The sequence below is a fragment of the Castor canadensis genome, chromosome 13 (assembly GCF_047511655.1).
Source record: "Castor canadensis chromosome 13, mCasCan1.hap1v2, whole genome shotgun sequence".
NCBI classification, from domain to species: Eukaryota; Metazoa; Chordata; class Mammalia; order Rodentia; family Castoridae; genus Castor; species Castor canadensis.
In genome coordinates, this window is record NC_133398.1 from 5,347,772 (window position 1) to 5,358,553 (window position 10,782).

The 10,782-nt window shown below is 53.9% G+C and overlaps 1 protein-coding gene across 1 annotated transcript; it reads left to right on the forward strand.

Annotated features, from left to right (window-relative positions):
- The first annotated feature begins 4,990 nt into the window (after positions 1-4,990).
- Uck1 (uridine-cytidine kinase 1) lies at positions 4,991-10,780 on the forward strand. The gene is made up of 7 exons (XM_020172138.2): positions 4,991-5,184; positions 5,383-5,542; positions 6,303-6,399; positions 6,593-6,735; positions 6,832-6,926; positions 9,237-9,285; positions 9,552-10,780. Exons 1-7 carry the CDS (start codon positions 5,077-5,079, stop codon positions 9,728-9,730), a joined length of 831 nt encoding a protein of 276 aa, XP_020027727.2. The 5' UTR covers positions 4,991-5,076; the 3' UTR covers positions 9,731-10,780.
- Positions 10,781-10,782: the final 2 nt, after the last annotated feature.

Here is a 10,782-nt window from a genome sequence, read left to right on the forward strand (position 1 = left end):
TCACAAAGGGCCTTGAGTTTGTTAGAAGTTATCTCCATAGTCTCCATTAAATTCCTTTTTAAAGTTCTTAACCATACACTCCAAGGGAGTGTCTTTACTCTGATTTCCACCCATCTCCTCCCACTACCAGACAGCCAGACAGACACAGAGGGGGAGGGGCCTCCTCTCCAACACACAAGGGAGAACAATGTGCACCCCTTATCGGTGACCTGGATGCAGTCGCCCGCCAGAAACTGCACCTACACAGAGTCCTCATTTGCTTCGTCCATTTCTGGCCACTCCCCTCGTGGGGATTGAGGTGCCTCTTTGGATGTAGTGAGTCCACACGAACCCTGGACCAGAGGGTTCACCCTTGGCCATATGAGTTTGCCATGGACCCACGGACTGGGACTCCTCACTTGCTTCGCAGCTGGGCTGCGTCTCAGGCTCACACTTTCACACGCTCTCACACAGCACAGCACTTCCACTGCGCTCCCTGAGTCCTGAGAGTCATGGCTTCACCCCAAACGTGGTTACTAGGGTGTCTCACTGGAAGTTGAACAGGCCCCTGTCTGCCTCCTGAGACAGCTCTGAATTTGAACCCGGGTTCTTACCAGTCTGATGGGTGGCACTCCCCTTGCTGGTTCCTGCACTTCACCAGGTTCCTTTGTGCATCTGAGGCCTTCACCCCAACTCACCGGGAAGGCAATTCCCTCCTCCAGGTCAAGATGTCCATTGGTGCCTGGTGGCATCACTTCTCCTGACCATCCGGGGGATGTGCCCCAGCAACAAAGAAGGTGAAAAACCACTGTCTCCACAATCTCAGCAGGGAGCCCCCAGGAAATGTTATGGGAAACTCAAACAGAGACACGGGACTCTGAGGCAAGGAAGCAATGCTTTATTGTGCCTGCACAGACTCTGACTCGTGTCCAGAGGCTGAGCCCCGAGAACAAAGGGGCCTCACTTTATACTCCCTTGCAAGCAGGTTACAGAGGCAATAAGATAAAAAACAAGTTTTAACCCATAGATGGCCATATGCAATTCTATGGGCTATTTCACCCTAGTGCCCGCTACCCCCACTGCTATGTGACCTTCTTCATGTTTGGATTCTTCAGGTTCTATCTCTCTGCTGTGCCGTCCCTTTCCCCCTGCTATTTTATCAGAACACAGGCCTGTTTCTCTTCTGGTCCTCCTCCCTGCTACAATATGACCACATGGATTCCCCCAGCTCAGAAACTATAAAACCCTCAAAAAAAAAAAACCCCAAAAAACCACACACATTATTTTTGCTCAAGCGATAGAACACCTGTCTAATAGGTGTGATGCCCTGAGTTCAAACTCCAGTGCTGCAAAAACAAAAAATACAATTTTTTGGCCTTGGTTCCCATCCCTGCATTTCAAGCAGGGTGTACTTTTTGTTAGGGAGAACAAAAGGAAGCCACACTAGAACTGGACCCCCTCCCCAGTGAAGGTGACTCACTGGAAACTCCCCAGCTGGCCTAGAGGAACAAGCCACCCTTAAGCCTTTATCTTGAGGGTCAGAGGGACACTGAGGAGTTTCCTGCCCAGTGATCTTCCTGGGACTTCTCCACCAACCTCCTATCTACGTCCAGTCTTAAGTGGCTAGGGGCTGCAGCTCTCTTGTTGGGGTTCCCCTCTGCAGGACCACTTCTCCACATAAACGCAGTGCTGGCATTAAGCTGTCTTCCCACCTAGCCATTCTGCACCTCTTTTCAGCCCAACACTTTTCTCTCCCTTTATTCCATTCTCCCTATTTATCCTGTTTTATTAAACTAAATCCTAGCTAAAACTTCCACCTGGGAGACCCTCCTTTTTTTCTGTGGTTTGGGATTTGAACTCAGGGCCTACACCTTGAGACACTCCAGAAGCCCTTTACTTTATTTTATTTCATTTATGTGGTTTTTTTTGTGGTACTGGGGCTTGACCTCAGGACTTTTACCTTGAACCACTCTACCAGCCCTTTTTGTAATGGGTATTTTCGAGATAAGTTCTCATGATCTATTTGTCTGGGCTGGCTTAAAAACCGCTTCGCGATCCTCCTGATCTCTGCCTCCTGAGTAGCTAGGATTACAGGTGTAATCTGCCGGCACCTTGCTCCACCAGCCCTTTCCTTTGATTTTTTTTTTTTTTTTTGAGATAAAGGCTCACAAACTATTTGTCCATGCTGGTTTTGAACTGTGATCCTCCTGATCTCTGCCCTCTGAATAGCTAGGAATACAGGCGTGAGCCACCGGCACCCAGTGAGACCCTCCTTTTTGTGAGGCCCTTGACATGCTTTTCACTGTGGTTCTCAAGTTCATGTGACATGCAAGGAAAGACAACCTGAGGGACCCCTTTATCCTCCTCCTCCTCCTCCAGTAATAGGCAAGAACAGGCAAGAAGCTGTGTTCCTCCATATAAATTACTGTCACTGGGGGCAGGAAAGGGATGAAGAGGACTCCAGATGAGAGAGGACGGGAGAACTCCTCCACTTAGTTTTTTGCATGTCACAGAAACTTAAAATCCGTGACACAAAGCATTTTGAGGGGTTTCACAAAAAAGGGAACTCACAAAGGAGTTTAGCAAGAATTTATCTAGCAAAGCAGGGCAAAGTAAGGAAAAATTAAAAAAAGAAAGAGAACCCACCTGCTTCATGGCACATAGGAGATGGGAGCAGAGAATCTCAAAGTGGCCGTCCTTGTCCTGGGTGCATTTATGCCTGCCTAACCGGGCCGGGGCGGGGTGGGGGGGGGAGAGGGTGCCAGTGACCCCTTAGCTAAACTGCCATGTCAGCTCACAACCCCTAACCATCTGCTGAGCTCCAAAGCATAAAAACAATGAGTTTGGGGTGGGTCTGTCCCCCAAAACTTGGAGATAATGGGCCTTTTTTTTGTACTGGGATTTGAACTCAGGGCCTCATGGTTGCTGCTTGTTGGGCAGGTGCTCTTTAAGATGGTCTTATGATTACTCCAAGTGTACAGGAGGCCAAGGCGAGTTTGTTATTATTCAAAATATGCAGACAAAGGTGTGTAATATTTTGGGTGTTCTCTCCTCTGGGCAAACAACCTATTCATCCTGGGTTTCCCCACTCATCAGGAGATTGTAAGTCAACACCTAAAAGAAGAGGGTGGGGGAAGCGGGGAGAAGGAGTGGGGGGATAAGAAGTCAGCCGTGATTTTCAGCTTTGCTACCTGGTTGCCTTAATTCCTGATCTGGTCTTTTAAATATTTTTAAATTATTTCTAATTTCTCTGTCACCTCATTGTCTATCCTGCCTCATTTTGAGTTGGCTTTAGGCACAGTGTGTTTCGGGAAACAAGGGAAACAAAGTCACCGAGCCCATTTTCACAGGAATCAGGGAGTTTATTATGCTAGCAGAGTCAGGGGAGATAATTTCTCAAAGCCTGAGCCCTGATCTGTGTCAGAAGCTTGGTTAAATACCTACGGGGTTTGTTCCCCAACCCCCTACAGAATGCAGTCACAGTTACAGGAAACGCTGCAGAGCTAGCTGGAGGCTTGCAACTTTGCAGAGCTAGCAGAAAGCTGCTTGTAGACTCAGAGTGGGGAAAGAATACCAGACAGCAAATCCCAGGAAAATAGCCAAGCTGGCCCCAACAACTCTTCAGGCATGCCTGCCTTGCTTCAGAGAGAAAGAGCTAAGACCACAGTCAGGGCCACATGGTGTGCTGTGCCTGGGACTTAATTTACACAGGATTGGCAGAGTGACCACACAGAAAGGTCAAAGCCACTGAAAAAAATGTGTGACTTTTCCATAGAGAAGTGGCACCTCAGAGGAATCACCTGAGGAGCACTGGGCCTGGTCAGCAGATAGCAGGAATGTGGGGAGTGGGGCCAGGGTCTTTCTTGGGGTTTTCATGAGAAGGGGAAGGGAGGGCAGGGCAGGGAAGCAGCTGAGGATTGCCCAGTGTGGGTAACTCTGGTGTGTTCTGGGAGTGTCCCAACTGCCTGGCTCTGGCCTGGGTTGATCCAGGGCAGGGGAAATACTGGTCCAGCACCTGAGGGCCATGAAGGAGCTGGATGGGACCACAGATTTGGGCCTCAGTTGCACATGAAGAACATCGGCAGGTACTGAGAAAGGAAGTGGCTCTGTTGGTCTGAAGGCCCCCAAATGCCAGAGCACCAAGAATACAGGAAGTAAGGAACGTAGCTAATGTTGTTGGCGGTGCAGAAGGAGAGTAGCTCAGGCGAACACAGAAGAGGAGGCCGGTGCACAGTCTGGCAAGGACCCTCACTTGCTACTCCCCACTTTGGGAAGCAAGGAATGGAAGGTGCAGGGTGCTGGTGGCATCACTGCTCAAGGCCTGTCAGCAGAGGTGACATGAACCCACTGTCACTGAGGACCTGGCTCCTGGCCTGCGCGGGTCCTTTCTGGGCAGGATGGCCAGCAGAGCCACCCCAGCGATCCCTTTCTGGAACTCCTGTCGGGGGCCAAGGTGCCTCCCCCACCCCATGAACCATCAGAGCTGCCTGCAACCTGCGACCACCTCGATGACGTGACATTAGCGGTGGCTGTGTTACTTTAGTCCCGTGGGCATCCAATGTCAGCGTTAGGGTCTGGACTTGCAGTCTCCCCGCCGTGGGGACATACAATTCTCAGCCGTCGTATTTGTCAGGCCCTGAGGTAGGGATGGCAGCCGGCAGCCGGGCCTCGGCTTCTTGTAGCAGGTTGCTCACCTAGAGCGTCTGCCATGGGGTGACAGGTGGCCGCCACCTCCGGAGGAGGCCGAGGAAGCCAGGCATGTGCTGTAGGAGGCACTGGGGAGCCACTGAGGGCTCCGGCGGCGGAGGGTGCCAGGATCTGGGGCGGCCATAGTACGGGTGGGAGAGGCAGGGCTGCGACAGTGGCCTGGAGGGGTGAGGGCCCCAAGTCACATTGGGTCCGCGATCCCCGATCCCCGAATCCCCAATCTCCGAGAAACGGCCCTCCGCCCTTCCCCCGCCCCCGCCCCCGGCCCCGCGCACCGCCCCGTGCGCATGCGCCGCGCGTCCCGGAAGCGGCCGTGCGCGTCGCCTCCGCCCCCGGCGGTCGGGCAGGAGCGGGGCGGGTGCGTGTCGATGCAGGGCGGTCGAGCCGGCCATGGCTTCGGCGGGAAGCGGTGACAGCGGGAACGCCGCGCCTGAGGCCGAGCGTCCCCACCCGCGGCCCTTCCTGATCGGGGTGAGCGGCGGCACCGCGAGCGGCAAGGTGAGTGAGGCCGCCCGCGTGCGCGTCCTCGCCCCGGCCTCCCGCCCGCTCGGCCCCTCCGGCCCCGGCCGCCGCCCAGCTCGGAGCCACCTGTTGCTGGTCGCAGGGCCAACCCCAGGGGCCGAGAGTCCTTGTGCCCAAGCCCACCCCGGGCACAGCCGCCCCGGGTTCCAGCAGGAATGCGGTTTCTCTCCCCAGTCAACCGTGTGTGAGAAGATCATGGAGTTGCTGGGCCAGAACGAAGTGGACCACCGGCAGCGCAAGTTGGTCATCCTAAGCCAGGACCGGTTCTATAAGGTCCTGACCGCGGAGCAGAAGGCCAAGGCCTTGAAAGGACAGTACAATTTTGACCACCCAGGTACATCCAGAGAGCCCGTGGGGACGAGGGTGGGCTGCCTAGGTGTGGGGCTGGGCAGGGATGCACAGGAAGGTGTGCAAGGATGGGGACAGCCAGGCCGGGCAGGTTCCTGCAGGACTTTGGTTGGAGTCAGTCAAGAAGCCATGGGGGAGGGGCCTTCAGGACCACTGGCCAGAGTGTTGGCATCTGCTCCCCTTCTGGTCTGGCCTTGCTGCTGGAGGGGCCTTTACACACCCCTGCCCATGTCGCCTTTCAGTTCCCCACCTTCCCTGGGCAAAGTCCTCAGCGAGACCAGCGGTGGGAAGCAGTTGGGTAATATAGAGCCTGTGGCCTTGGAGTTGTGTGTCTTGGTCTGGAAAGTTCTTATCATTCCTACAAGGTTCCACTCTGGCTGCCTTTCCTTCCCATCACAAGGAGGAAGGCCTGGGGAGCAGCCGTCTAACTCTGATTAGTCCCAGAGAAGTTAGAGGACATGCCAGTCCGAAAGTCAACTGTGTTCCAACTTCCTGGTGGGACAGACTGTGGGTGGGAGTACTGCCTGAGGGCAGCCAGAACAGAGCATCCCATTGTCTGCAGGACTGTAGAGGACCTGTCACTACCAAATGTAGACCCCAGGGGCAGAGCTTCCTCTGCCTGGCCTGTAGGGTCCTTGGGATCCCTGGCACCATGCCAACCTATAGCCTGCAGAGGGTGGCCCCCTCTTGTCCTGTGTACTGCACCAGGGCAGCTGGTGGTCTTGCCTTCTGCTCCGCCTTTGCAGATGCTTTTGACAATGATCTGATGCATAGGACTCTGAAAAACATCGTGGAGGGCAAAACTGTCGAGGTCCCCACTTACGATTTTGTGACGCATTCAAGGTAAGCAGGGGGTTCCTGAGAGGGCCAGTTAGGGGGTCCCCTCTTGGGCCTACACAGACTGCCTTGTAGCAGAGGTTCTCCCACAGTTTCTGTGGCTCAAACTCCTCCTCCCTCCATTTTTCCCACCATGGAATCAGTGCCCTGGGACTAAAGTGGCTTTCCAGCAGGGCCCATGGCCTCATCTCTCCATCAGGTTGCCAGAGACCGCAGTGGTGTACCCAGCAGACGTGGTTCTTTTTGAGGGCATCTTGGTGTTCTATAGCCAGGAGATCCGGGACATGTTCCACCTGCGTCTCTTTGTGGACACGGACTCTGATGTCAGGCTGTCTCGAAGAGGTGAGGCACCTTGGGCCTGTGTGCCCTTGGGCTTGTGTGTGTTGGGGGGGGCTGGCTGCAAGGGCTGGCTGTGACACCCGGCTCCTGTCGCTGCAGTTCTTCGGGATGTGCGGCGAGGGAGGGACCTGGAGCAGATTCTCACGCAGTACACCACCTTTGTCAAGCCAGCCTTCGAGGAGTTCTGCCTGCCGGTATTGTCTTTGTTCTAGTTCCAATCCCTTTTAAAAGGACATATGGTGCCAAACTCTGTGATGGCTGAGACTTGGGTGGAGATTGGGTGGGGAAGGGTGTGGCTTATCCTCCGGTCCTTGGGCCTCATTCTTAGCTCTGCACACGTTCTCTGCACTCGCTCCTCCTCTGCCAATGCAGCCGTGTCCCCTCACATGTGCACCAGCTCACCTGTACCCTGCTTTAGGCTTTACCCATGTGCCACCTGCATCGACTCCGCCTTTCACACTGACGCTCCCAGTCACCCCCTCCTTCATACTCCGAAGCACCTGATGTACCCTGGGTGTTGTGCTTATTCCCCGCAGTGGCATACTCCATGGGCTTCACTGCCCAAACTGGCTGCTGGCTCTGGTGGGTGTTCAGACTGTTCCTCCAGGGCCCATGTCCTCCAGGCTGCTCCTGGCCAGCTATAAGGTCCTGGCTGGCTCGTAGATAGAACTATCTGTTCTTTTCTTTTTTTGGCAGGGGGTACTGGGGTTTGAACTCAGGGCCTACACCTTGAGCCACTCCACCAGTCTTTTTTTGTGAAGGGTTTTTCAAGATAGGGTCTCACAATCTATTTGCCTGGGCTGGCCTCAAACCGCAAACCTCTTGATCTCTGTCTGCTTCCTGAGTAGCTAGGATTACAGGCGTGAGCCACCAGTGCCCAACTGTCTGCTCTTTCTAAAGTTACAAATGGGAGTTACGGTTCTACTCAAATTGGAATGTTTTAAAGAGAAATCTAAGGCTATTTTGTCTCTTTTTTTTTTTTGTTCTTTTTTTTTTTTGCAGTACTGGGGCTTTAATTCAGAGCCCACACCTTGAGCCAGTCCACCAGCCCTTTTTTGTGTTGGATATTTTTGAGATAGGGTCTCGTGAATTATTTGCCCAGGCTGGTTTCGAATTGTGATCCTCCTGAGTGGCTAGGATTACAAGCGTGAGCCACTGATGCCCCACTACTTCTTGGTTTTTTTTGAGACAGGGTCTGGCCAGGTAGTCCAGGTTGGCCTTAAACTTGTAGTGCACTGCTGTAATCCCAGGAGTTGGGAAGCAGAGGCAGGAAGATGGCTAGTTCCAGACCAGCACGGGTTACCTAGTGAGACCCTGCCTCAAAAAATAAACAGCTGGGCACCCATGGCTCACGGTTGTAATTGTAGCTACTTAGTAGGCTGAGATCAGGAGGATCATGGTTCAAAGCCAGTGTGGGCAAATAGTTCACAAGACCACATTTCCAAAATAACCAGAGCAAAATGGACTAGAGGTATAGCTCAAGAGGTAGAGTACCGAAGGAAGAAAAAAAAAAAAAAAAAAAAGGCAAGCAAAATATTTTTTCTTATGCCTTTGTTCTGAAGTTTTTGGGAAAGTAAATTGAACATTACATGGGTCTCTTAGTCACAGGACATTTGACAGAGTAGGTGGTTTGCAATAAAACCTGGGACCCTAAATCTGACCAGGTGTCCCCTAGAGGAAGTGCTGTCACCTGGGAGCCCCCTACTGACTTCCAGAGTGTTTCCTGACCCAGCCTCTTCCCCATCACCTGCCCACTCACACCTCAGCAGCTCTTGCCTGGACTTCTGAGCTTCTGGCCTCCCTCCTGCCCTGTGTCTTGGCCCCTCCAGCTCATCACTGTCACCCTACTTGATGATCCCACCAAAGTGGAGACCAGTCCTGGACTGCTCTGGCCTTTCACTGGAAGGGTCTCTACCATCTTGTACCTGTCCCCTGACTGAGACTGTGCCCTGCCCTCCCTGGGCATGGCCTGATTCAGGTGGGTGCCCCTTGGCAGCCACCTCCCTGGGCCCCCACCTCTGGATGGGTCCCTTCTCTGTGGCCATTTTTCTGCAGCAGTCTGATAGTGCAGGTCATCAGTGTTAGATGAGCAAGCGCAACCTCACATGTCCTGTGCGGTGTGGCACGTTAAAGCATCGTGTGTGGCTCTGTCCTGTCCTGCTCATTCTCCAGGTGTTTGCAGAAAGGTTCACAATTCCAGAGGAACAAGGCCACACACTGTGGCAGGCGCCACACCTACCCACCCAGCAATGAAGCTGTTGGCGGGAGAGCTGTTCCCTGCAGTGGTGTCCAGGAAAAGACAGGAAGGGGGTGCAGCTCCTTCTGCTGCCTTGGCTTTAACGTCTGCCTCTCTTAGATCCCACCTGGCTGATGACTTCCTTAGTCCCTGTCTCGGCCTGCCAATGCCACCAGTGTCTCGGGCACCCCAGCCTTGATCCCCTGCCGCTGCACCTGGCCCTGAGCACCTGTCACCTGCCTCATGAGAACCCCCTTGTATCTTACAGACAAAGAAGTATGCTGATGTGATCATTCCTCGAGGGGTTGACAATATGGGTAAGAAACCGCCTGACCCCTGTCCCCTTCTGAGCAGCAAAACAGGGTCTGCCACCTCCTGTCTCAGCTATGAGGACTCCCAAGCACATGGGGCCTGCAGCGTTCATCTGGGACACAGGTCCCTGTACTTTAAAGATGTTTAGAGCTGGTGGGCAAGGGTCAGCAGGAAGTGTTTTGATCAGGCTTAGCACAATTGTAGTGAGTATCTGCTGAGACAGACCAGGGATTGAACACAGCTGAGTGGCTCCTGTCTTGTGTCACTGCAGTTGCCATCAACCTGATCGTGCAGCACATCCAGGACATTTTGAATGGTGACCTGTGCAAGCGGCACCGAGGAGGGCCCAATGGGCGCAACTACAAGAGGACCTTCCCTGGGGCAGACCACCCCAGGGCCCTAGCTTCCGGCAAACGCTCACACTTGGAGTCCAGCAGCAGACCCCACTGAAGGTTATCCTGTGCCACTCCTGAGCCTCCAGGGCAGGTCCCCCGACAGCCCCATGCGTTCAGGGACTGGAGCTGGGATGCCCATCTGCCCCTAGAAGCACAGCCAGGGTTTGTGTCCTCTGGCCCTGTCCTAGGTGGTGCCGGGACCAAGGCCTTTATCACTCATTCTGGTAGGAAAGGGCATTCTTGTGTGCCCTGCTCCCTTTGGCTGCGGGGGGCGGGGGGTGGGAGTTAACAGTTGGGGTCCCTGGCTGCTCCAGGCTGCGTGCTCCCAGAGTGACACAAGGCCTGCATTTTTGGGACTATTGAGCCTGGGAACTGGCTGTCCTGGGGTTCTTGAGATAGGCTTCCCGCTTTGATCTGGTACACACACACACATCACTGAAACTGAAGTTTAAGACATTTACATGTCTTAATGTTTTTTCTTCTGTCTCATAACCAAGGCCAGTTGTGACCTACAAATCTGGTGTCGTGACCCCCTCCTCCCCAGGATCCAGTGAGCTGAACACTGGCTTGAGGAGCTTCAGGTTCCCCTCCCTGCCTGTGCCCCTGAGGCAGAGGTCAACCAGCACTTTTCTAAACAGCAGCACACAGAAGACAGTGGGCCATGGAGTCTGTTCTGGCTGTCCGCACAGCCCTGTAGGGCTAGGGCGTACCCCACAGCCCCACCCCTTGCAGGAGGCCCCTGAGCCCAAGGTGCTGTCTGGACTGGCCATCCCCAGTTGCAGCTCACAGCCACATCCAGGGTAGGTCAGCTGTGTCCCTTGGAGTGCTGGGGTGCAGGTGTTTAAATGAATGTGACTGCTGAAAACCAGCTGGTATCCCACATGCTGAGCCAGAACGTAGCCTCATATATGGTCCCTTCTGTTCTGGTCTGTGTTCCCTCCCGTGTGATGACCTTTTCTGGAAAAGTCCCTTGCCAGTGTCACAAGCCGTGGCACAGGTACTTCTCATTGTTATGTGAGCTCTAGGGCTGGTGTCTGTTAACTAATGATTTTGTTGAGCTTCAGCCCCTTTGGAGGGAGAATCAATAAATGACATCAAAACCCAATG

Bases quoted from the DNA above. Each gene is read 5' to 3' on its own strand.
- Uck1 (XM_020172138.2), top strand. From the start codon at position 5,077: ATGGCTTCGGCGGGAAGCGGTGACAGCGGGAACGCCGCGCCTGAGGCC. The intron at 5,185-5,382 runs GTGAGTGAGGCC...TTCTCTCCCCAG, and splicing joins GCGGCACCGCGAGCGGCAAG to TCAACCGTGTGTGAGAAGAT. The intron at 5,543-6,302 runs GTACATCCAGAG...CCGCCTTTGCAG, and splicing joins GTACAATTTTGACCACCCAG to ATGCTTTTGACAATGATCTG.